Raw genomic sequence first — 23,167 nt, 5'->3', positions numbered from 1 at the left:
GATGCACAGAGGGGGCACTTAGAAATTATAACTTGGAATGGATTTTCTAGAATTTATTCTCAGATATGTTGCCAAAACTAACCAGGTGTGCTCATAAAAATGAGAAAAAAATCGCATTCTATCAATGGAATAATAAGAATACATACATGTATATGTGTATATATATTTGTGTGTATGTGTACATGTATATAACATTTAATAAAATATAACAAAACAGGATCTATTATAATATACCCTACATAAGAGGATATACATGCACACATGTGTTATTTTGAAGAACTCAAGTATCCTTGCTTCCCTTTCAGTGTGAAATATTGATCTTTACGTAGTTTGAGAAGAGAGGACCTTGACAAATGTTGCATTATGAGGTGGTTTCGCTCGCTCATCCTGCTTGCCTTCTCAGTCTGAGATGTGCAGGGACTGGGACCCTCTGTTTGCCATGGGCTTGCTCACTGCCCTCACCTCCTCACAGGCTTTTCTACCCACTTATTTCAGATTTGAAATCCCTTCTAAATAACTTTCAATTTTGTAGTTTCTTTAAAACTTTCTGAGATAAGATGCTCCTTTTCAGAAGCTGGCCAGTACTCCCTAGCAGCAACTTTAGGTGCCTCTTTTCCGTATCTGGTGTTTGTAGTTTTATTTTGAGAGTTTTCCTTACTTCTTCATCAGCATCTGTTATTGTAAATTAGGCATGAGTGAAATAATTCTTGGCTACATACAATGAATACATGTATATATCTTTAAAATAACTAAGCATGGTGACATATCTGAGGTCTTTTAAATAAGAAATTCAAAAGAAAAACCAATTTACATTAAGTGGTTACATTTAAAGATGATCGCTGTATCATAATTGTATTTTCTTGGACTCTTTTCTCGATTATAACTTAATATGTTGACAGCTCTGAGAGCTTATCTTACTTTCCAGTGTGACAGAGTCTTTTGTCATCAATAAATTCCCAGCTATGGCAACTTGGGTTGCTGTCGGTTCCCCTAACTGCATTCTTCTCCATCACCTGTGATCATGCCAGCAGCCCTGTTGCTGTTCAGATGGAATCTGAGCAGGTGATTGGGATGGGATCAGGTGCAGCCCCGGCTGGTGAGCTCTTTCTAAGGAGCTCTTTCTGGAGGGTTCTGAGTCCATCCAGCCAGCAGGGGGCGACCAAGGGCCATGAGAAGGACGGATGGCCTCATCAGGTGGAGAAACCATGTGACCTGGTGCTGTTCTGTTACACTTCACATTTATTCCAGAAACAGCCTGAGGACTATCTTTATTTTCAAATCAGGCTAAAGGTTCAAATCCAACAGGATACTTTTAAAAAACAATTTTGATGTCTTTTATTTTAGTAAATACGTAGATCCTCAAATTTATGTATTGAAATAGGATTATATTGTACAGAGTATTTAAACATTACAATTTTCACTTAATATAATACTTTTCCTGTATTGAAATTATATTTGCTGGACATTATTTTAAAGGGGCACAATATTCTGTCACAATTTATTGAATTTCTTACTGTTGGAATTTTTGTTTGTATTTCTTATTTTTATTGGCATTGAGATACGTTTCTCTTAAACTTAAGATTTGCCTATATTCATAATTATTTATTAGAACATATTCTAAAAGTGAAATTGCAGATGCTAAATATACAGACATGTCAAAGGTTTTTATCCCTATTTTAGCTTCCATCTAGAAAATTTGACCAATTTCAATTCCCTCCCACAGTGTGTAAGAATCACGTCTCTTTGTCACATAGTCAGTACTAGGCATTACCAATTACAATCTCTGTTAATTTAATAAGTAAACAATATTATGTAACTTATATTTGTATTTCATAACGAATGATCCTTGAGTGCCTGATCTGTTTCAGCCACTGTTCTAAGCTTTAGAGACACAGCTGTGGATGATGTAAACACATTCTGAAAGGGAGGCAGATTATAAAGAAGAAATATTAAGGTGATGTGCTTCTCTTCCACACCTCACATTTCTGTTTAGGGAAGGAAACCTCTATGCCCCTGGATAAAATTGTTTTAGAGTATCCCTGCCTCTCTCTGTCCCCTAATTTATATGATTTGTGAAACAGGAAAGAGAAACTGAGGATGACCTTTCTCTGTTCTCTGTTTCACCTGCATGCATTTCTATCCGCCTGGGATTAAGGTATCAGGAGCGTGTTCAGTCCCATTTGGAGGTGGGGAAGGGGTGTCAGCTAACGGTTGTGATTTTAGTTTGGAGAGAAACTTTGTTGAAAATATAAACCATGCTTTTCAACAGACCTTATTAATAAAATACCGTTTTGAATTACATCTGATTCTTTTATGTATTATTCAACTTATTTTTTCTGGACTTGGAACAGAGAGAGGGCATGATTCATTACCACTCTAAAAGACCAGGAGTAAACAAGTAAAGATAATTGCTGGCCATGAGAAGAACAATGAAGGAAATAATCTAGGTAAAATAATAGAAAGTTACTTGATTTGAGGGGGGTCTCCTTTAGATGGGATGGTTGGAAAAGGTCTCTCTTAAGAGGAGACAGGTGAGTGGAACCTAAACCATGAAGGCCACAACCCTGCCCAGAGCCAAAAGAGGACCGTTCTCTACACAGGGAACAGCAATGGAACAGTAAACGCAAAGTCTCTGAACAAGACGCACTTGGTGAGTTCTGGAAAGAGAAAAAGAAACACAATGTACCTGAACCATAGTGAGCAAGAGATTGTACTTATTCTTTGTAACCTTGTTTATATTTTTAACAATCTGAAAGTGACATGAAACATTCATGTTTAGCTGATAAATATACTTTTGACTTTATAATAATTGATTTACTTTTAGATTCATGGAAACAGAATACAGTTAAAAGATATGTACAGAGCTTCCAATGAGCAGATATTTGAAATAGGAAACTGTTTAATTTTCTGCACAATATAATTTTAATGCCAGAATGGTAGTTGTCAATTTTTGGACACAGCAAATGTTGTGTTAATGTCCCAGTGAATCAAGCTGAAAAGGAGAAGGCCTTTTATCCCTGAGACCTCCAAGGACATGGATATTTTGCATATTTTTAGTCCCTCCTGGCTCCCATCTGCGGTGTACACATCTGTGCTCCTACTGTTCCAAGGCCCAGTGACCTAGGTAGCAGGCATTTGGTTGCTTTAGGAGTAAAAAAAAATCCAGTCATTACCAAATAAATACAATTGTTTGGTTAATCTAAATGCATAATTAAGCAAATCTGGGTTTATAGTTTTATTTGTAATTTTTGTAAAGTAAGGAATTTCAGGGAAAAAAACCCCAGCAGCCTAGAATAAACTATTCCTAAAGAGCAGGAATAAAGAAAGAAACAAACAGAATTCTTAGCGAAAGTGAAATTTAATCAGATGTGAACTACGTCCACACTATAAAACTCTGGTTATCAACTGTGCTTTTAACAGTTGTGTACAAGAGGCCACAAGGAGAAAAGTCTATAATGGTGGCTACCTACACCTTTAAATTATCAATCAGTTCAATTGTGAAGTTAAGAGAACAAATATATAGTATAAGAGGAAAATAGTTTTTTTCCTTTTATTTATTGGCATCCTTTTGTATTTTGGAGTTCACAGTTCAAGTAGTCAGATTTTTCTTTTAGAAAAAGCCTGTGGCAAGTTCGATAAGGAATCAGATACCTGAAAGGAAGATTTATTTAGGTGTCCACTCCAGTTACACGTTACAGAACAATCTTCAGTGGATGGAATAAGGGAAAAGACAGCATGGATACATTTTTCTGTTCTTAAAGAGCAAAGCAAATTTAGCAGTGACAGAAAAACATATGACCTCTGAATAAGAATGAAAGCAACAGGAGTAACAGTCTTGGCCAGAACACGATTCCAGTCTTGATTCTGAGCAATGAACATGATGCATTTGAGTCCCGTATTCTAAGGCTCATTATCGTCAAATGTAAGATGTTGACCACAGATACCGAAAGGACTGATGTGAAGAAGAAATACCATCGCACTGGTACATTATAGGAATTTAATAAATGTCAGCTGTTACTAATAACATTAAAGAGGATCGTAAAATTGAGGGAAGTATTAAAGCATAGGAATTGGAAATCCAGTGCAATCATCGTGGTGTTGCAAACGCTTTCACATTTATCTTGCTTTTCTTTTTGGCGGTTTTTGAGTTTACATATGAGACACACACACACGTTTTGCTTTGATTTCCTAATAGAAATGTTCCTATATTTTGATTTTTAAAATTAAATAGCAATTTAAAGAAATAGAAGACTCCTTTAAAGTAACTACATTCCCTTACTGAAGAAAAAAAAAAATACAGGCTGTAATAGTAAAAGGTCAATCCCACCATGCTAAATATCCCAATGATAGAGAGAGGATTAATTTTTTGGAAAGAAAAGGGGGGCGTATTTAGGGTATTTAGCACTGACACAAAAGAAAAGTTTCTATTGAAAATTGTTTTAGAATGGGAGCCCTGGGGCCTCCAGCAGTGGCGTTGTAAGGCAGCACTGATTTGTCAAATCTTTGCAATTACTCAGAAATAACTTGCCATCTCCAATAATATGCTTTGACACTGAGCTTAGTCCTAGGGAGCAGCCTAGTTTTTTTTTTTTTTTTTTTTTTTTTCGAGACGGAGTTTCGCTCTTGTTGCCCAGGCTGGAGTGCAATGGTGCAATCTCGGCTCACCGCAACCTCCGCCTCCCAGGTTCAAGCAATTCTCCTGCCTCACCTCCCTGAGTAGCTGGGATTACAGGCATGCGCCACCATGCCTGGCTAATTTTGTATTTTTATTAGAGATGGGGTTTCTCCGTGTTGGTCAGGCTGGTTTCAAACTCCCGACCTCAGGTGATCTGCCTGCCTTGGCCTCCCAAAGTGTTGGGATTACAGGCGTGAGCCACTGCACCCAGCCACAGCCTAGTTTTAAAAACAGATGAACAAGCATGGATTTCTGAGCCCTGCAGCCTGGGTTCAGATCCTGGCCTTGCTACATACTAGCTTTATGACTTCTCTGTGCCTCTTCATGCCTCAGTTTCCCAATCTACAAAATGGGGTGAGTAATAAATTCTGTCTCATAACATAGTTGTGAGGATTAAATGCATTAACTCATATAAGAACTTAAGTTTTTTAGATATATAATTAGGGATATGCGAACCATCATTGGTGAGAATGTCTGGATCCAGTCATCATAAGGAGACATGTTATGTGCTCAACGGTTCCTCTGCTAAAATCAGAAAAAAAAAAAAAGAGAACCTGTGCCCTGACAGGCACTGGCTTTTCCCTGTGAGTGAATGGTGCCTGCATCCAGAACAACTGAGAAGGGGGTCTTGTCTGGAGACACAGTGCTTCTGAGAATGTGCAGGACTAGGCAGTTAGCAGAGGGGCAAGGAGGATACATCCCTGGGTAAGCAAACCACTTAAAAACTCTACTTCAGTTTTTAAAATTAGCATTGTTTGTAAAAAGAGGCACCTGAGCCACACAGCCCCTGATAATCATTGGAGCCCTTTAGCCAGATCATACCCTATAGGGATGGTTATCTGGTCCTCTTCTATGGCACAGTGATGACAAAGCCAGGAGCTGCCACAGGGTAATGAGGGGATATGGATGGAGGAGCCGAGAGGGTCAGAGGTACATGGCCATATCCTGGGATAGATGGTGGTCCCTAGAGGGCCCCTCAGGACCCTAGCTATAAATACAGGCTTAGAGGCAGAAGGAGACCACACAGCAAGGGCATTTCATCGCTACTATCTGGAGCCAGTGATTTCATTCACTGCCCCTTTCCCATTCCTGTCTGTGAACCCCTTCTCAAGGCAAATACACCACATTTACTTACAGTGGAATAATCTGTGGTCTTTTCTTCTAACATACCCTTGGGCTTGCTAGGAACCTCAAAGACAGCAAAGGCAGATTGGATAGACTGGGATTGATTGTCCTCTCTAATGAGGCCCCCTTGGGAGGTGAAGCCCAGATAAAAAGCTCTCCTGAACTTTATGATACGATTAGTTGTGTAAGCCAGGCTTTTTCTATCATCATTTGACTAGACACTCACTCCCTGCAGAGAAAAATAATGATTGAGGGAACAGAACCCTGTGGTAATACTTCTAATCATGTCTCTCTAGAGACAATTAAAGAATTTGCTGCTTTCCTATTAGCAGGCAAACCAGTGAAGGCATTGTCCATGTTTATTCATTTTGTTCTTTCAGCAGGTCCCATGGGATGCGTTATGTGTGTTTACTTGGGATTGGACAGGGACAGGATTTCTGTTAAAAGACAAGACTTTTGCACAGAAGATTTAAAAACCAAGATCATGTTGTAATTAATTTCTTTCAATACTTATTCTATCAATCTTAAAATTGTTCCACTCTAATTCCTAGTTTCACTAGAGGAGAGCCAATGATCTCTTGGTCTCTGCTGGTTAGAGGTCCCTGAATTCTGTTAAGGCATCACTTCAGAGAAATAGCTTTCTCTCAATGGAGAAAACGTCATTGTAAAATAACTACTCCAAATTTCTCACAAATATTATTGACCTGGTAGTTCAGGTATACTTCATCTTCTTCCTTGAATTTCTTCAGTGTGCCTTCCATCTCAAGCATTTCTTGGCCACATATTTATTTCCTCATTGTGGGTTAGTGCCTACAGATAAAATGGGCATACTTTTTCTTTCTCTATCCTTTTTTTTTTTTGCACTAAGTGATAAAGTTTGATGATTGTAAAATCCTTTCAGTTCTTACCCTCTGAGTGTCTTTTCTTAACCTAGATCTCAATAGAGGTTTAATTCTTAAATTATGGTGGAGGGAGCACTTCAAAATAATAGTAATATATTTAATCTATCATGGAGAACAGTAAAAGATATATCCAAGAGGAGTATAATTGGAGTTATTTCTCTTTTAACGTAATCTGTGTGACCAATAGAGGCTTACTCTACTTACCTCATTATTCTCCAAAGCACATACTCTACTTCATTCAAGTACTACCCCTAGCAGCTCCCAGTCTTGAAACTTGAAATTCTTATTCCTTATTTCAAGACAATTTTAACTGTTCTACCCACTTGACTTCATACTTAATACCGATTCTGCAAAGCACTCTTGGAGCCCTCTTCACCAATCCAACCCAAACTGGTCTCCCTTGTGAAATAGAACATAACATTTACATTTAGCATGCTTTCAGGTTGTACATAACAGCTTTTTACTCTTAGTATTTTTATCATTAATGTTTTCTAAAAAGTTACCACAGAAAATTAATTTGATCACCAACATTTGGATAAAACTAAGGAAAATATTTTGGTGACTATTAATTCAAATATACATAATTAGTACAATTTTTTTCTGACATGGACAATATAATGACATTGAACACAGTCTACTGTAGATACAAAGAGGTGTCATGATATGGCTCTCTTTTTATCTTTTAAATTTTAAAGTGGATAGAGCAAAAATATTCTTTGTCTTAGACATTTTGTGAGCATTATTAATATTTATATTGATTAATATTTTATATTTTAGCAAGAATAAATATGATGAAGCATACTTGGCTCCATCAGTAGTGATGAGCCCGAGGAGAGCAAAGATCATCTGGTGGCCATCAAGCAGACCATCTGGAGGCAAAGCCCCTCAACAAAGGAATTCAGAAGTAATTAAACTGCCTGTAATCCCAGCACTTTGGGAGGCCAAGGCAGGTGGATCACGAGGTCAAGAGATCCAGACCATCCTGGCCAACAGGTGAAACCCCATCTCGACTAAAAATGTACAAAAATTAGCTGGGCGTGGTGGCATGTGCCTGTATTCCCAGCTACTGGAGAGGCTGAGGCAGGAGAATCGCTTGAACCTGGGAGGCGGAGGTTGCAGTGACCAGAGATCGCGCCACTGCACTCCAGCCTGGCGACAGAGTGAGACTCTGTCTAAAAAAAAAAAAAAAGAAGTAATTAAACCTCCCTATTATATAAAGCCACATCTGGTATCAGGCTTCTTTACAAGAATTTATAGGTAACTAGAATTTCTATACATCTCTGGAATGCATGCATGTCAAAACTCATTGCGCAATCCTTGCTGACATCAAGGCACCACAGTATCTACAAATGTAATCATTTACCATGACCTACGTGACTAATATGGTCCAAACTCCTGCCTTAAGGTCCATAAATAACACTAAGGAAAATCCACCATGGTGTGCTGAGTCCTCTTCCGCTGAAGTCCACGGCTGCTGCACTCTGATACAGCATTCTGTCTAACAAAACTTTCCATTTCAAACCTATACTATTGTTGGTAAATTCTTTTACCACCCACTAGCCAACCACTCTCTGCTGCTAGAAGTCTGACACCTCACCCAGCAGAACCTTTGTCAATGAAGGTCAATTTTGAAATAGAAGTGCTTGCTACTACTATTAAAGACACTACCTACAGCTTGGCCTAAATTTTCTTTAAATATTTTGCTATCTCTGAGGCAGAAATACCTTCTCCACATGGCTTGAGTCTTTTATTTCTTTATTGTTTTTTTTTTAAGTCCACTAATCACATAGAATTTCAAGGGGATAGTTGAGGAAGATAAAATAATATAAGCAATAATAATGATTTTGAAATACTGAGGGCTGTTCTCACTATAACTTCTGTGATTGCATACGCTTTTAACCTTATAAAACGTTTGTAGGATGTGCTCCATCAAAACAAAGGAGTAAACCAAGAAAGAGGATGGCATGAGGTTAGTGAACTGGGGAGTCGAACTCAGAATAAAGGCAGATGGAATTGCTAGGATGCAACCAGTTTAGATAGAAGAAGCCTAGAAGTCCACTGAGCAATATCTGCAAGTAAAAGTCCTAATGGACATATTATTTGAGGTGTCAGAGGGAGATTGAGTGGATATATTATTTGAGGTGGCAGAGGGGCATACATTCAAGTTTTATCATGAGATTGCAGCCGTTCAGTCACATACTTAGGCTCCAACTCAGATCTTTCAGCCTCAGATTTCTGGAACCCTTGTCCACTTGTCCCATCTTAGCCACCACTGTGAGCTACTCTGTGCTCTAATCAAATCTACTTTACACAAGAATAACCCAAGAGTGCTTCTTCTCCTGCCACTTTACATTCCTCTTGCTTTCTGATCTGAGGCTTTTCTTTTACCCCAGAGCACAAGTCAGTATAGAATAGTTGGTGGCCATGATGCATGTACAATTTCTAATGCGGGATAATTAACACCCTATGGAGTGAGGCACACGTTTGACCAACGAGAGGCAGTGGCAAGCAATTAAATTACTCACTCTGATTGCTCCCGAATGGACCCATTCTAAGACCAGTATTTCACAAGGACTCTCAGAAAACAATCCCATGAAATAGAGGAATCAGTTATTTTTGACACCAAGCAGTGGCAGCTTTAGCAAGGCACCTTTGAGCTTTCTCCCCCTACTCTCTTGTCTCACATCTCTTTTCCCTCTTTCTTATTTTATTTATTTATTTTTTTGAGATGAGTTTTGCTCTTGTTGCCCAGGCTGGAGTGCAATGGCGCGATCTCGGCTCACTGCAACCTCCGCCTCCCGGGTTAGAGCACTTCTCCTGCCTCCGCCTCTGGAGTAGCTGGGACTACAGGCGCATACCACCATGCCCACCTATTTTTATATTTTTAGTAGAGATGGGGTTTCACCATATTGGTCAGGCTGGACTCGAACTCCTGACCTCAGGTGATCCACCCACCTCGTCCTCCCAAAGTGCTGGGATTACAAGCATGAGCCACCGTGCCCAGCCCCGTCATTCTTAATTAAATGATGTTGTATAAGCTTTTACATCAGGTTTTATTTTGGGGGAACCCAGGTTAATAGAACCACTAAAGTTTCTAAAAGCAAGTGGTAGGGTGAACTCAGTCTAAGGTGCAAGGGCCACTTCGGAGTGCTGGAGAGTCAGCTTCTCTGGTCCCAGTGAAGTGAAGTGGAAAAGGAAGATAGGCAGGTAAAATAAGTGGTCACATACATGTATATGTTGGCTTTCCCACTGTTGTCTTAAATCACAGAGAGCTATTGCGTATAATAAGAAAATGAATCTTAAAGTAGAGGTAATATTACCCTGCAATCCCCATTCACATCTTTGGCAGGGGTTAGGCGGGACAGCTTCATAAAGCATCACAGAAGGGTGAGCCAGGAGAAGTGAGTGCTGAAGAACTATTCGGGTTAAATGGAAGAGCCTGGGGCAGCTTTCCTGGCTCCTGGCTGTCTGCCTATTTTCTGGAAGGAATTCAGATGATTCCACATGCCTCTAGGTGTCGTAGATGCAAATAACAGAAAAGCAAGGATAATGCTTTCACAGGAAAACATCATGGTGCAAGAGAAGAAACTTCGCACAAGAGGGCTTTGGGGTCATCCAACCAAGTCAGAGGTTCATAGCACCAGCAAGGAGAAAGATGGGGAGGGATGAAATACCAAAGGGCAGAAACTGTATATATATAGAGAGAGAGCTCATCATTGTATTTACAATACAGAGCTCAGTGTGAGGCACACTGCAGGTCATGAGTAAATAATAATAACAATTCTATAGGTTGACTTTCAAGAGTTCAAGAGTTCAATCCAAAGCAGATGAAAGTTTAGAGGTTTTTTTTTTTTTTGAGACGGAGTCTCACTCTGTCACCCAGGCTGGAGTGCAGTGGTGCGATCTTGGCTCATTGCAAGCTCCGCCTCCCGGGTTCACACCATTCTCCTGCCTCAGCCTCCCAAATAGCTGGGACTACAGGTGCCTACCACCACGCCCAGCTAATTTTTTGTATTTTTAGTAGAGACAGTGTTTCACCGTGTTAGCCAGGATGGTCTCGATCTCCTGACCTCATAATCCCCCCACCTCGGCCTCCCAAAGTGATGGGATTACAGGCATGAGCCACCGTGCCTGGCCGAAAGTCTGGAGTTTTTATAACCCAGTATTCCCATGCATATGTAGCCAACAGAAGTGATTATATATGTCTCCTGAAAGGTGCATATAATACCATTCATGGAATAATTATGTTATAGCCAAAATTGTAGACAATTCAAATATCCATTAGGAATGTGGTGAATAAATTATGAAATATTTGTGCAATGCAATGCTATAAAACAAGGAAAAATAATAAATTATGCTACATACAGCAAACTGGGTGAATCTCACAAAGACAATAATGAGTGAAAGTAGGCAGATAGAAAAGAATGTACACTAAGTATATATCCCATTTATATAAAGTCCAAGAAAATACAATGCTAATATGTGCTGTTAGAAGTTAGGGTAATAGGTATCTTGTGGGAGGAGGGAAGGTGCAGTAATTGGTAGAGAGCATGATGGTAGCTCCTGGAAGGCCAGAATGTTTTATTTCCCCTCCCAGAAAGTGGTTACATAACGTGTTTACTTCATGATCTTTCACTGAATTTAACTTATGATTTATACATTTCTCTGTGTGTCTTTAATTTTAAAAGTTTAAAAAAAATTATTCGGCTGGGCACAGTGGCTCATGCCTGTAATCCCAGCACTTTGGGAGGCTGAGGTGGGCAGATCACGAGGTCAGGAGTTCGAGACCAACCTGGCCAACATGGCGAAACCCCATTTCTACTAAAGATACAAAATATTAGCTGGGCATGGTGGCGCAGCCCTGTAATCCCAGCTACTTGGGAGGCTGAGGCAGGAGAATCACTTGAACCCTGGAGGCAGAAGTTGCAGTGAGCCAAGATCGGGCCATTGCACTCCAGCCTGGGCGATAGTGGGAGACTCCATCTCAAAAAAAAAAAAAAAATTCTTCCCTCCATTTATTCTTTATACTTACCAACCACCAAATTATGCTCATTTTACCTTCGCATCTCCCAGTGAAATCACCCCTGCTTTATTCTCATGTGTGCTTCTCTGTTCAGCCTCTGCCAGCGTTTCTTGCTTCAACTGATATGACAGCCTTTATATTACAGTAGCTCTGATATCAGTTTGGTCAATTCAAATACCCAGTCCTCATAGCTCCAGAAGATCTTTCTAAATTCAGATCTGATTACTTGGCATTTTCATTCTTATAATCTGGCTTCTCATTTCACATAGGCCGTACTTCAGGGTCATTAGCCTGGAATATGTGTTCCTCCATGCTCGTTCTCTCCAGGCTCACTTGTCATCAGTCCCTGCCTTGTATTTTATACCTGGAAAACCCTGAGCTATGTTTGTTTCCCCCGCAGCTTACAAGATGCTTACTCCCTTTGGGTCTTTGCTTCTTTCCCTCATTGGATGGAATACCCGCTCCTGCCACACCACGCCTTTCTCCCAGCCCCTGATGCTTAACTCTTACTTATGCTTTCTCCCAGCCCCTGACGGCTAACTCTTACTTATGCTTACTTATGATTAACTTTCTGGGGTCCACAGAAGGACAGTGGTAGCACTAACACTGTCAAGGGCCAGTAAGACTCCTAAAATCCAGGAAGTCAATGCCAGAGTGATGCAGCCTTCCACTCCAGGAAGTCTTACTGAACCACTCCCATTCTGGGGGGGTTATCCTTCTTCTGGGCTACAATAGCATCCTGTGCAGAGCTCAGTTATTAACTTATTATATAAGTTGTTAATTTCCATCATATATCCATTTAATTCTCCCGCTACACATGAATAAAGTAATAGGAAATGGGCCCTATTCATCCTTTTGTTTCCAGGACCTAGCACTGGTGTGTGTGTGTGTGTGTAATGTATACACACACACATATACAAATTTTAGCAATTTTGAATTGTATTTATCCATGTATTTTAAAATAGTCAGTCATACTTTTTCAGAGAACTGAGATTGCAAAGGAAAAGCCCTATGAATAATTTACTTCATAAATTATTTGACATCATGGCATTTTGTATCAGATAAAAAGCTAAATTTTGCAACATTCCTGCTTCTTTCTGGTAAAATGGGAAATCTGATATTTTGTTATTGCATTTATAAGTTGGTGTTCTAGTTCTTTAAGGAAATAATAAGTATATGAAGTGGATAATATTAATGAATACTACTTACTGTGTTATTATGAGTTATAGATCTTGCTAAACATTTTCATGTATTTCCTCTAATCTTCCCAACAAATCTGTGAGCTTGGCATTACTGACCTCATTTTATACATAATAATTTCTGAAGAATTTAAATAAATTACAAAAGTTTCCACATCTAGCAACTGGCAGAACTTTGTAAAATCCCAGGTCTAGCTGAACCCAAAGTACAAGTGTTTCTACTCCCCCTTTTTTTTGGTTATGTGATCATGTCTGCAATAACAGATGTCCTAACGAAAGGGTTGCTCTGTGAGAGAAAAATCCATGGATTTTCCTCATCTACATACTTTTTCACAGGAAACATCTTTTTAACAAATTTGAATATTTCCCTTTTACAGAGTTTGCATATTTAGGCTTAATTAAGTTATACTTAATTTGAGAGAAGAGTTGAGAAACAGAAGTATCTTTATACATCCTTTCCTAACACTTCTTCACTATTATTTTGTATCACTTTATAACTAAGTGGAAGAGTTTCATGTTTGAATAAAAAGATTATTAAAATTACTTAAAATACCTCAATTTAAAATTAAATTATTCCTGATAATTTCCAGCTCTAGTAATATTGATCAACTAGCCACAACAGTTACAGTCTGTTCTTACTTTTCAGGATGATCTCCTCTGAGTTTTAATCATTTTCAATAGGAGACAATTGACCAAACCCCTGAGAGAAAACATATAGTTCTTCCATGACCTCTGTTATTCCCATTGTGCTCTCTTCTGCTCAGCTCTACATCCCATGGCTTTCCCCTGCACTCCACAAGCAGAGAGAAAGCAACAGAGAAGGTTCCAATATGTCTATATATTTACTAGCATGACATCTGCCCAGGTTTTCTTGTTAGTTGCATTACAGTTATATTCTCCATTCTCTTTCCTGTGAAGACATGGCTCATGCTCTTTCTAATCTACTTGGATTATACCTTAGAAAATGTCATCACCAGAGAAATATGTGCAAATATTTTATATGTAGACCTATTTTTAAATATGGCATTTTTTTTTTTTTTTTTTTGAGATGGAGTCTCGCTCTGTCACCCAGGCTGGAGTGCAGTGGCTCAATCTTGGCTCACTGCAACCTCCACCTCCTGGTTTCAAGTGATTATCCTGACTCAGCCTCCCGAGTAGCTAGGATTACAGGTCTGCACCACCGTGCCTGGCTAATTTTTGCGTTTTTAGTAGAGACGGGGTTTCATCATGTTGGCCAGGATGGTCTCAGTCTCCTGATCTTGTGATCTGCTTGCCTTGGCCTCCCAAAGTGCTGGGATTACAGGCATGAGACACCACACCTGGCCTAAATATGGCATGTTCTAAATTAAGAATAATTAAATAATGACTTTGTTATCAGTCTCTCCTAACTCTTATATCCTTATTCTACAAAAATTGGCCTTCAAGTCCTATTTACAGAACAAAAAGATACACATTTATTTCGAACTTTCAGAATATTTCACATAATTATATTAAAAGTGTGTACACTATACAGCTAGTATAAAAATATTTTTATTAATTGTGCAGCTCCGACCTTCAGTCCTGGAGAGAGGAAAGCAGAATGGGCTTTCTCGGGAGGTAGTCATAGGAAAATTTCAAGAAGTTGGAAATGGTTCCCTAGAGTGTGATTATGTATCCTCAGTAGGTATGGGTTCAGATGTAATCTCAAAGCCCTTTAAAGCCAGCTATTTTATTATTCTTTCAGGCTTTCATGAAGTTCTCTCCTTTTCAAGCATCCTCTTTAGAGCACCTTGGACTTCCTTGTTCCTAAGACAATAAATTAGGGGATTAAGCATGGGATTGAAGAGGCTATGAAACAGCAGGAGATATTTCTTCTGCTCCTTGGGGCTCTCATATTGGGGCTCAACATACACGATGATGGCTGTGCCATAAAAGAGTCCAACCACGCAGAGGTGGGAGGAGCAGATGGAGAAGGCTTTCTGACGCCCCTCTCCTGACTGGATCTTTAGAATGGCACATAGAATATGAACATAAGAAATTACAATGGAAAAGAAGGGTCCCACCAGCACAGACACTGCCCCTGCCAAAACCATTACCTCATTGATGTGGGTATCCGCACAGGCAAGTTTGAGAACAGCCATAATTTCACAGAAAAAGTGATTAAGTTTCTGGGGTCCACAGAAGGACAGTGGTAGCAGTAACACTAGATGGACAAGGGCCAATAAGACTCCTAAAATCCAGGAAGTCAATGCCAAAGTGATGCAGACTTTCCAGGTCATGATGGTAGAATATCGGAGAGGGTGGCAGATGGCCACGTACCGATCATAGGACATCACCACCAGGAGGAGACATTCTGTATGTGCAAAACTCAAAAACAGAAACATCTGGGTCATGCAGCCAGCAAAGGAGATGGGCTTGGCTGGATGCAGGAGGTTCACCAGCATCTGGGGCACCGTGTTGCAAGCATAGGTGATGTCGACGACTGCCAGGTGTGAGAGGAAGAAGTACATGGGGGTGTGGAGTCTGGAGTCCAGTGAGATGAGCCCCAGGATGGTCCCGTTCCCCAGCAGGGTGAAGATGTAGAACAGGGAGAAGAGCCCAAAGAGGAGCATCTGAATCCTTGGGCCAATGGGAAATCCCAGTAGGAGGAACTCTGTGATGGAAGTCTGATTTCCCCCCATTTCCCTGTAGAAGAAACAAGGAGCTCACCAAGTCTGAATGTCTAAGGCAAATGTTTAAGCATGCTGCAACTGTACATATTATTGTTTGAGTGTTTTCTAAGAAAACACCTTCAATTATATTTTGATCTTATTCGCTTACTAAGAGAAAATTATGCATTACAAATGAAGCACAAGGAAATTTTGTCATCTATGATAAATTCAGTGTTAGTATGATATTATAGTATTCATTACATCTTATTTTCAAATCTGCTTTCATCACAGTTCAAAATATGTTAATACTTAAATTGCCTTCATAGCATGGACTCTTTCCTCAGTTTGTGATGATTATATCAGGTGCTTGCCCTCTGGATTCCTTCATTGCAGGGTACTTATATCCATGCATGTGGAAGTGTGCTGGTGTCTATGTCTACATGTAAGGATAGAAAGAGGGATGACGACCATGTCAATGATCCTGCTATCAGGTCTTCTCACCAATTTGTGCCTTTGTTATATGAATTATTTGTTAAACTTGTGATTTTTACTGATTGCATAATCTTGAATTAAATTAAGAGAATGGCAGTTTGCCCTAACTTTGCCTGGATTTAAACAGAGATCTTTGTGTCTTGACTTTTGTACCCATAGAGGGTCTACTGTGTTTGTGTTGTCTTATGATCAGAATGTAGTTACCTGTCACCTTTCTTAGACTACAGTAATCTATTGTATATGTCATTGTACATTTCATCATACAGTAATCTATTGTATATATAGTATACTTCTTATACTATAAATGTGTATTTATATTATTTATTTGTATATACATTTTTCTGTTTTCTGCAAATTTATTTTTAACAATTTTTAATTGATACATAATAGATGTAAATAGTTTTAGGGTACATGCAATAATTTAATGTACTCATTTAATTTATAAAGATCAAATCTGTGTACTTGGGCTATCTGTCACCTTAAATATTTGCCTTTTCTTTGTGTTAGAAACATTCAAATTATTCTCTTCTGGCTATTTTGAAATATACAATAGATTACTGTAAACTATAGTCACTCTTCTAATCCATTGAACACTAGGTCTTATTTCTTCTATGAAACCATATGTTTGTACCCATTAGTCAACTTCTCTTTTGTTCCCCTTTTGCTACCCCTCCTGGCATCTGGTAACCACTAATCTACTCTCTGTCTTCATGAGATGCACATTTTTAGCTCCCACATATAAGTGAAAACATACAATATTTGTCATTCTGTGCTTAGCTTATTTCATTTAATGTAATGACCTCCAGTTCCATCCATATTGCTGCAAATGGCAGGATTTTATTCTTTTACATGGCTGAATAATATACAATTGTGTATATATATCACATTTTCTTTATTCATTCATTGATGAGCACTTAGGCTTATTCCATATTTTGGTTACTGTGAATAGTGCTGCAATAAACATGGCTGTGAAGATATCTTTTTGATATGTTCACTTCCTTTCTTTTGGATATATACCCAGTAGTGAAATTGTTACGTATGATTTATTTAGTTACATTTGGAAATTACTAAAATTCTGCTATATTCCTACAGTAATAAATGTCTACCCAGTACATACACACACGAGTATATATATAATTGAATCCTTACTCTGCGTAATGCGCTTGTTTTCTATTTTATTCTAGTCTAATGTATTCTATTTCATTAGTAAAAGTGCTGGCTGAATTATTTCATGATGGGTCATAGCCTGGGATTTAAAAAATACTGATCTCTATCCAAAACTAGAGCTAAAACTCTAACCATATACTTATATTCATAGAATGTTTAACATATTTTATAGCTTCTTAACTATCATGTACAAATAAATAACTACTTATTATTTATGGTGACTCTTTATTTTTTTTTGTGGCCTATCAAATGTTTTAAAATCCTTCCAAAGCAAAGAGGGTATACTGAGGTTTGAATCATTGTAACTTCTAAATTATTGCTTCTGTTTTTTTGCCTGACTCTATAGCCTTCTTTAGCCCATAATCCGTCTGAATTTCACTAAAATAAAAACAGAAAAATTCATATTGAGTTCCTATCAATGAGTTCCCTATTCAACTTTTCTGATAAGTTAATATTTGAAAGATTTCATCAGCAAAGGTAAATAAGTTTTGCTTCAAAGCAAGAATCATAATTCAAAGTAGAAATTATTGGAAGGTGATACTATCTTAGTCAATAAATAATCTGATCATTATTGAAATTGCCTTCTTGAAAATTAGTAATTTTATTAGGAATGAAGATTTCAGTGAGTGTTTTAATTCATAGATTAATTAACCATCTATTCAAGATGGGATTCCTTTGTCATGTGAGAAATTGAACTAGAAGAATGCCAAGATCCTTTCCAACAACAGGATTCAGTGGTCCCAAATGTATAGAAAAGTGTTATTCAGTTTCACCTCAACTTTCTTGCAATATCTGAGTCCAAGGAAGATAACAATGCTACTTTTAAAATTTCATATGATAAAGGCATCACAATAAAGTAGAAGGACCAATGGTGTCATCTCATCTTCCCCCATCTCCAAGTAGCTAAATCACAAAATATAAATCCACAGGTATTAACTGAACATACACTACGTCCTGCTACGTGTCTTAGCTGAGGGCATATAAGACTGTACTTGTTTGTAGCCACATGTAACCTGGTTGGATTGATAAGACTATTAAAAAGACTCACAAATATGCCAGCAGTGCCACTGCTGGGTATATACCCAAAAGAAAGGAAATCAGTATATCGAAGAGATATCTGCACTCCTATGTTGCAGCACTGTTTACAATAGCTAATAATTGGAAGCAAGCTAAGTGTCCATCAACAGATTAATGGAAAAAGAAAATGTGGTACATATACACAGTGGAGCACTATTCAGCCATAAAGAAAGAATGAGATCTAGTCATTTGCAACAACATGGATGGAACTGGAAATCATTATGTTAAATGAAATAAGCCAGGCATAGGAAGACAAATATCACATGTTCTCACTTATTTGTGGGACCTAAAAATCAAAACAATTGAACTCATGGACATAGAGAGTAGAAGGATGGTTACTAGAGGCTGGGAAGGGTAGCAGGGGTGTTGGGAGGAGGTGGGGATCATTAATGGGTACAAAAAAACTAGAATGAATAAGACCTATTATTTGTTAGCAAAATAGGGTGGCCATAGTCAATAACTTCATTGTCATTTTAAAATAACTTAAAGAATGTAATTGGATTTTTTTGTAACTTACAGAATAAATGCTTGAGGGTCTGGGTGCCTCATTCCCTATGATGTGCTTATTTCACATTGCATGCCTGTATCAAAACATCTCATATACCCCATAAATATATACACCTACTATGTACCTACAAAAATTTAGAAAAAAAGAGACTCACAAATATGATAATTCTCATGTTTAAATAGCTCAGAAAAAGGAATTTCATATTTAAAAATAAATCCTTTGGGTCACTCTTCTTCTTATGTAACATAAATCTAGTTTGCAGTCAATTAGGCCCATTGTTCTATAAAACCACTACTTAATTTCATGAGGCAATAGAAACAAGCAACCCCCCACAAACAACTATTTTACCTTACAATTTAAACAGGAAATTCAACACCAAATGTGTCAAAATAAATTACCTACATTAGGTATATCTGAAAAACTTTAAATTGGTCTAGTAGCTGAGTCTATAAATAGCAGAAATTTGGCATTAACAGATAAGAATTACAGTTTGCATTGTGATTTTTTATTACAGTGCATCTGAAATTGTATAATAAATAAAGGTTGGATAATATAAAAACTTACATCTTACATCAGGATTAACAACTAAAAATGAGAAAACAAGCTGGATATGAGTTACGTAAAGCTTCACAAATTAGTAAAAAGCATCTGTAAGCTAATGTTGAAACTCTTTCATTCCAAGATTATTGGGGGAAAAAGTGCCCCAGTGGAGGTTGGATAGCTCTCAGAAGAGATGGTGTTATTCTCTGCTTAGATCAACCATGTCTCAGTATGCTATGAATGCGTGTTGCAGTGGACAGATAAAGACCCATCACGCACACTGCCATCTGCTCCTGTCCTAGGGAAAAGGGCTCTCCCTGTACTTATCTCTCTGGTTTTCTCTGGAAGGATGTTGATGTCAAGATGTTGCTGCTGTTAACTTCTTCAGTCAGTGTAAAATTCACGATCAGAAATTTAAGCAGGAATACAATTACTTCCAGGACCTCTTCATACATTACAGATTCCCCAAGCTTAGTTTAGTTTCAGGAACTCCAAAATACCCCCACCTACTAACCTTCCAAATAGATTCACTTGTTTTTAGAGCAGGTGGAACTCACATAGATTCAACCTTCCAAATAGAATCACTTGTTTTAGGGCAGGTGGAACCCATATAGTATTCCCATCCTGTGTTGGCTGAGTTTTATCTTCTGTGTAACCCAAACATATATTCTGTAATTTTCTCCATCAAGTCTCCATAAGGAATCCAATTCCCAAAGTAGGACCAGGTAGCAAGAGCTATAGAAGCTGTGGGCAACATGTTAAGGGATCAGAAAGAAGGATAAAGCATCCCCATGGGATTTGTTGAACCCTTTTTGTAAGATTTAACTGGAGCACAAAAAAGGAAGGACAGTTCTTACCAAGAAGCAATCCCTGTTCCTTAATTTCTAGTGATTTTGAATGCAAGGGGAGTGTGAGGTGAAGTGAGGAAGACAATAATCCCTGAGGTCTGTGACTATTACTATTTTCTCTGTCTTCTGAGAATGAAGAAATGAAAATGAACTGACCCTATTTTATAATTTCAGGAAATCCAGCTGAGACAATCCGATGGTGTCTTTGTGCTTTAAATTTTCTTTTAGTCTTTTACCTAAATCCATTCTTATACTTACATCTAAAGGAGGCAGGATGTAATTTGCTAAATTAAAGTTTTTTTAATGTTTATGACTGCCAACTAAGAAAGTAAAAAAACCTATTATTTTTACCTTGAGAGAGCTCACCTGTAGCAGGTTTTAATGTGCTTTTCCCCATCAGACCTGTTCAATAAGAGGCTTGTTGGTGATTGGTGTCCAGATTGTGTCCTCGTATACTGAAAAGATGCTGCTTCCTCATATTGATGCCCAAGGGCATCTAATGCCTGGAGAGAAACTATCACTGTTACCCATATGTTGTTCACGGTCCAATTTATTAAATATATAAACTCATAAATTACATCTCATCTTTTTCTATTTCTAATTTTATAAATATAAAAGCTTTCTATATGTCTTATAATTTTTTTGGCCTAAAATTATATTTTATCTGAAAAAGATGTATTTTGTTTGATAATAGCAATGCTGAACTTGGTTTACTAATACTTAGGCTAATTTGCATTTATGTTCATTTTTGAGATTTGTTCAATAAATCGCTTTTCTTCTATTGTACTTTTCTAGTTTTGTTATCATTGTTATACTAGCCCTATAAAGCAAGCTGGATTGCTGTACTTCTTTTGTCTATTCTTAATAAGTTTTACATAGTATGAAAATTAGCTGTTCCTTAAGGATCAGTAAAATTTGCCTTTAAAACTATATGGCATGGTGTTCTTTGATTAGAAGAAAATCCTGGTAACCAATTCAATTTTTTGAACATTAAGGTTTTGGATTTTCTAATTCTACATAAGGAAGTTTAAGTAATATTTTCCAAATATTTTTTATTTTTCCATAAGTCATTGGGGTACACGTGGTATGTGGTTACATGAGTAAGTTTTTTAGTGATCTGTGAGATTTTGGTGCACCCGTCACCTGAAAGTATACACTGCACCTTATTTGTAGTCTTTCATCCCTCGCCCCCATCCCTCTCTTTCCCCCTAGTCCCCAAAGTCCATTGTATCATTCTTATGCCTTTGCATCCTCATATCTTAGCTCCCATATATCAGTGAGAACATAGAATGTTTAGTTTTCCATTCCTGAGTTACCTCAATCAGATTAATAGTCTCCAATTTCATCCAAATCACTGCAAATGCAGTTAATTTATTTCTTTTTATGGCTGAGTAGTATTCTATTTTATATGCACACACACACACACACACACACACACACACACACACACACACACTTTCTTGATCCATCATTGATTGACGGGCATTTGGATTGGTTCCACGATTTTGCAATTGCAAACTATGTTGCTATAAACATGCATACGCAAGTATCTTTTACATATAATGACCTCTTTTCCTCTGGGCAGATACCCAGTAGTGGGATTGCTGGATCAAATGGTAGTTCTACTTTTAGTTCTTTAAGGAATTTCTGCACTTGTTTTCCATAGTGGCTGTACTAGTTTACATTCACAGCAGTGTAGAAGTGTTTCTTGGTCACCACATGCATGCCAATATCTACTGTTTTTTGAGTTTTTGATTTTAGCCATTCTTGCAGGAGTAAGGTGGTATCACATTGTGGTTTTGATTTGCAGTTCCCTGATCATTAGTGATGTGAGAATTTTTTCACGTTCGTTGGCGATTTGTATGTCTTCTTTTGAGACTTGTCTATTCATGCTCTTATCCCACTTTTTGATGGGATTGTTTGTTTTTTTCTTATTGATTTGTTTGAGTTTGCTGTAGATTCTGAATATTTGTCCTCTGTCAGCTGTGAAGATTTTCTCCCACTCTGTGGGTTGTCTGTTTACTCTGCTGACTGTTTCTTTTGCCATGCAAAAGCTCTTTAGTTTAATTAAGTCCAAATATTTATCTTTGTTTTTATTGCATTTACTTTTGGATTCTTGGTCATGAAATCTTTTCCTAAGATAATGTCTAGAAGGGTTTTTCCAATGTTTTCTTCTAGAATTTTTATAGTTTCAGGGCTTAGATTTAAGTCCTTAATCTATCTTGTGTTGATTTTTTGTGTAAGTGATGAGTATCCAGTTTCATTACACTACGTGTGGCTAGCCAATTATCCCAGCACCATTTGTTGAAAAGGGTGTCCTTTCCCCACTTTATGTTTTTGTTTGCTTGGTTGAAGATCAGTTGGCTGTAAGCATTTGGGTTTATTTCTGGGTTCTCTATTCTGTTCCACTGGTCTATGTGCCCAACAGTACCATGCTGTTTTGGTGACTATGGCCTTATAATATAGTTTGAAATCAGGTAGTGTGATGGCTTCAGATTTATTCTTTTTGCTTAGTCTTGCTTTGGCTATGTGGACTCTTTTTTGGTTCCATATGAATTTTATAATTGTTTTTTTCTAATTCTGTGAAAAATGATGGGGGTATTTTCATGTGGATTGCATTGAATTTGTAGATTGCTTTTGGCAGGATGGTCATTTTCACAATATTGATTCTACCCATCCATGAACATGGGATGTGTTTCATTTGTTTGTGTCATCTATGATTTCTTTCAGCAGTATTTTGTAGTTTTCCTTATAAAGGTCTTTTGCCTCCTTGGTTACGTTATATTCCTAAGTATTTTATTTTATTTTTTGCAGCTATTGTAAAAGGGGCTGAGCTTTTCATCTGATTCTCCATTTGGTCTCTGTTGGTGTATAGAAGATCTACTGATTTGTGTACATTAATCTTGTATCCAAAGAGAATTTGCTGAATTCTTTTATCAGTTCAAGGAGCTTTCTGGAGGAGTCTTTAGGATTTTCAAGGT

At 37.8% G+C, this 23,167-nt stretch overlaps 1 protein-coding gene across 1 annotated transcript; it reads right to left on the bottom strand.

The window, feature by feature from the left end:
* Positions 1-14,614: 14,614 nt before the first annotated feature.
* Positions 14,615-15,616, bottom strand: LOC100605241 (olfactory receptor 2A25). Its single transcript, XM_003270871.3, has one exon. The coding sequence runs from the start codon at positions 15,582-15,584 to the stop codon at positions 14,652-14,654; it is 933 nt and encodes a 310-aa protein (XP_003270919.2). The 5' UTR covers positions 15,585-15,616; the 3' UTR covers positions 14,615-14,651.
* Positions 15,617-23,167: the final 7,551 nt, after the last annotated feature.

This window comes from Nomascus leucogenys, chromosome 13 (assembly GCF_006542625.1).
Source record: "Nomascus leucogenys isolate Asia chromosome 13, Asia_NLE_v1, whole genome shotgun sequence".
In the NCBI taxonomy this organism is placed as follows: domain Eukaryota; kingdom Metazoa; phylum Chordata; class Mammalia; order Primates; family Hylobatidae; genus Nomascus; species Nomascus leucogenys.
The sequence above is the reverse complement of the archived record's forward strand: the minus strand, read 5'-3'. Positions and strand labels throughout refer to the sequence as shown.

Coding starts and splice junctions, on each gene's coding strand:
- LOC100605241 (XM_003270871.3), bottom strand. CDS start 15,584: ATGGGGGGAAATCAGACTTCCATCACAGAGTTCCTCCTACTGGGATTT.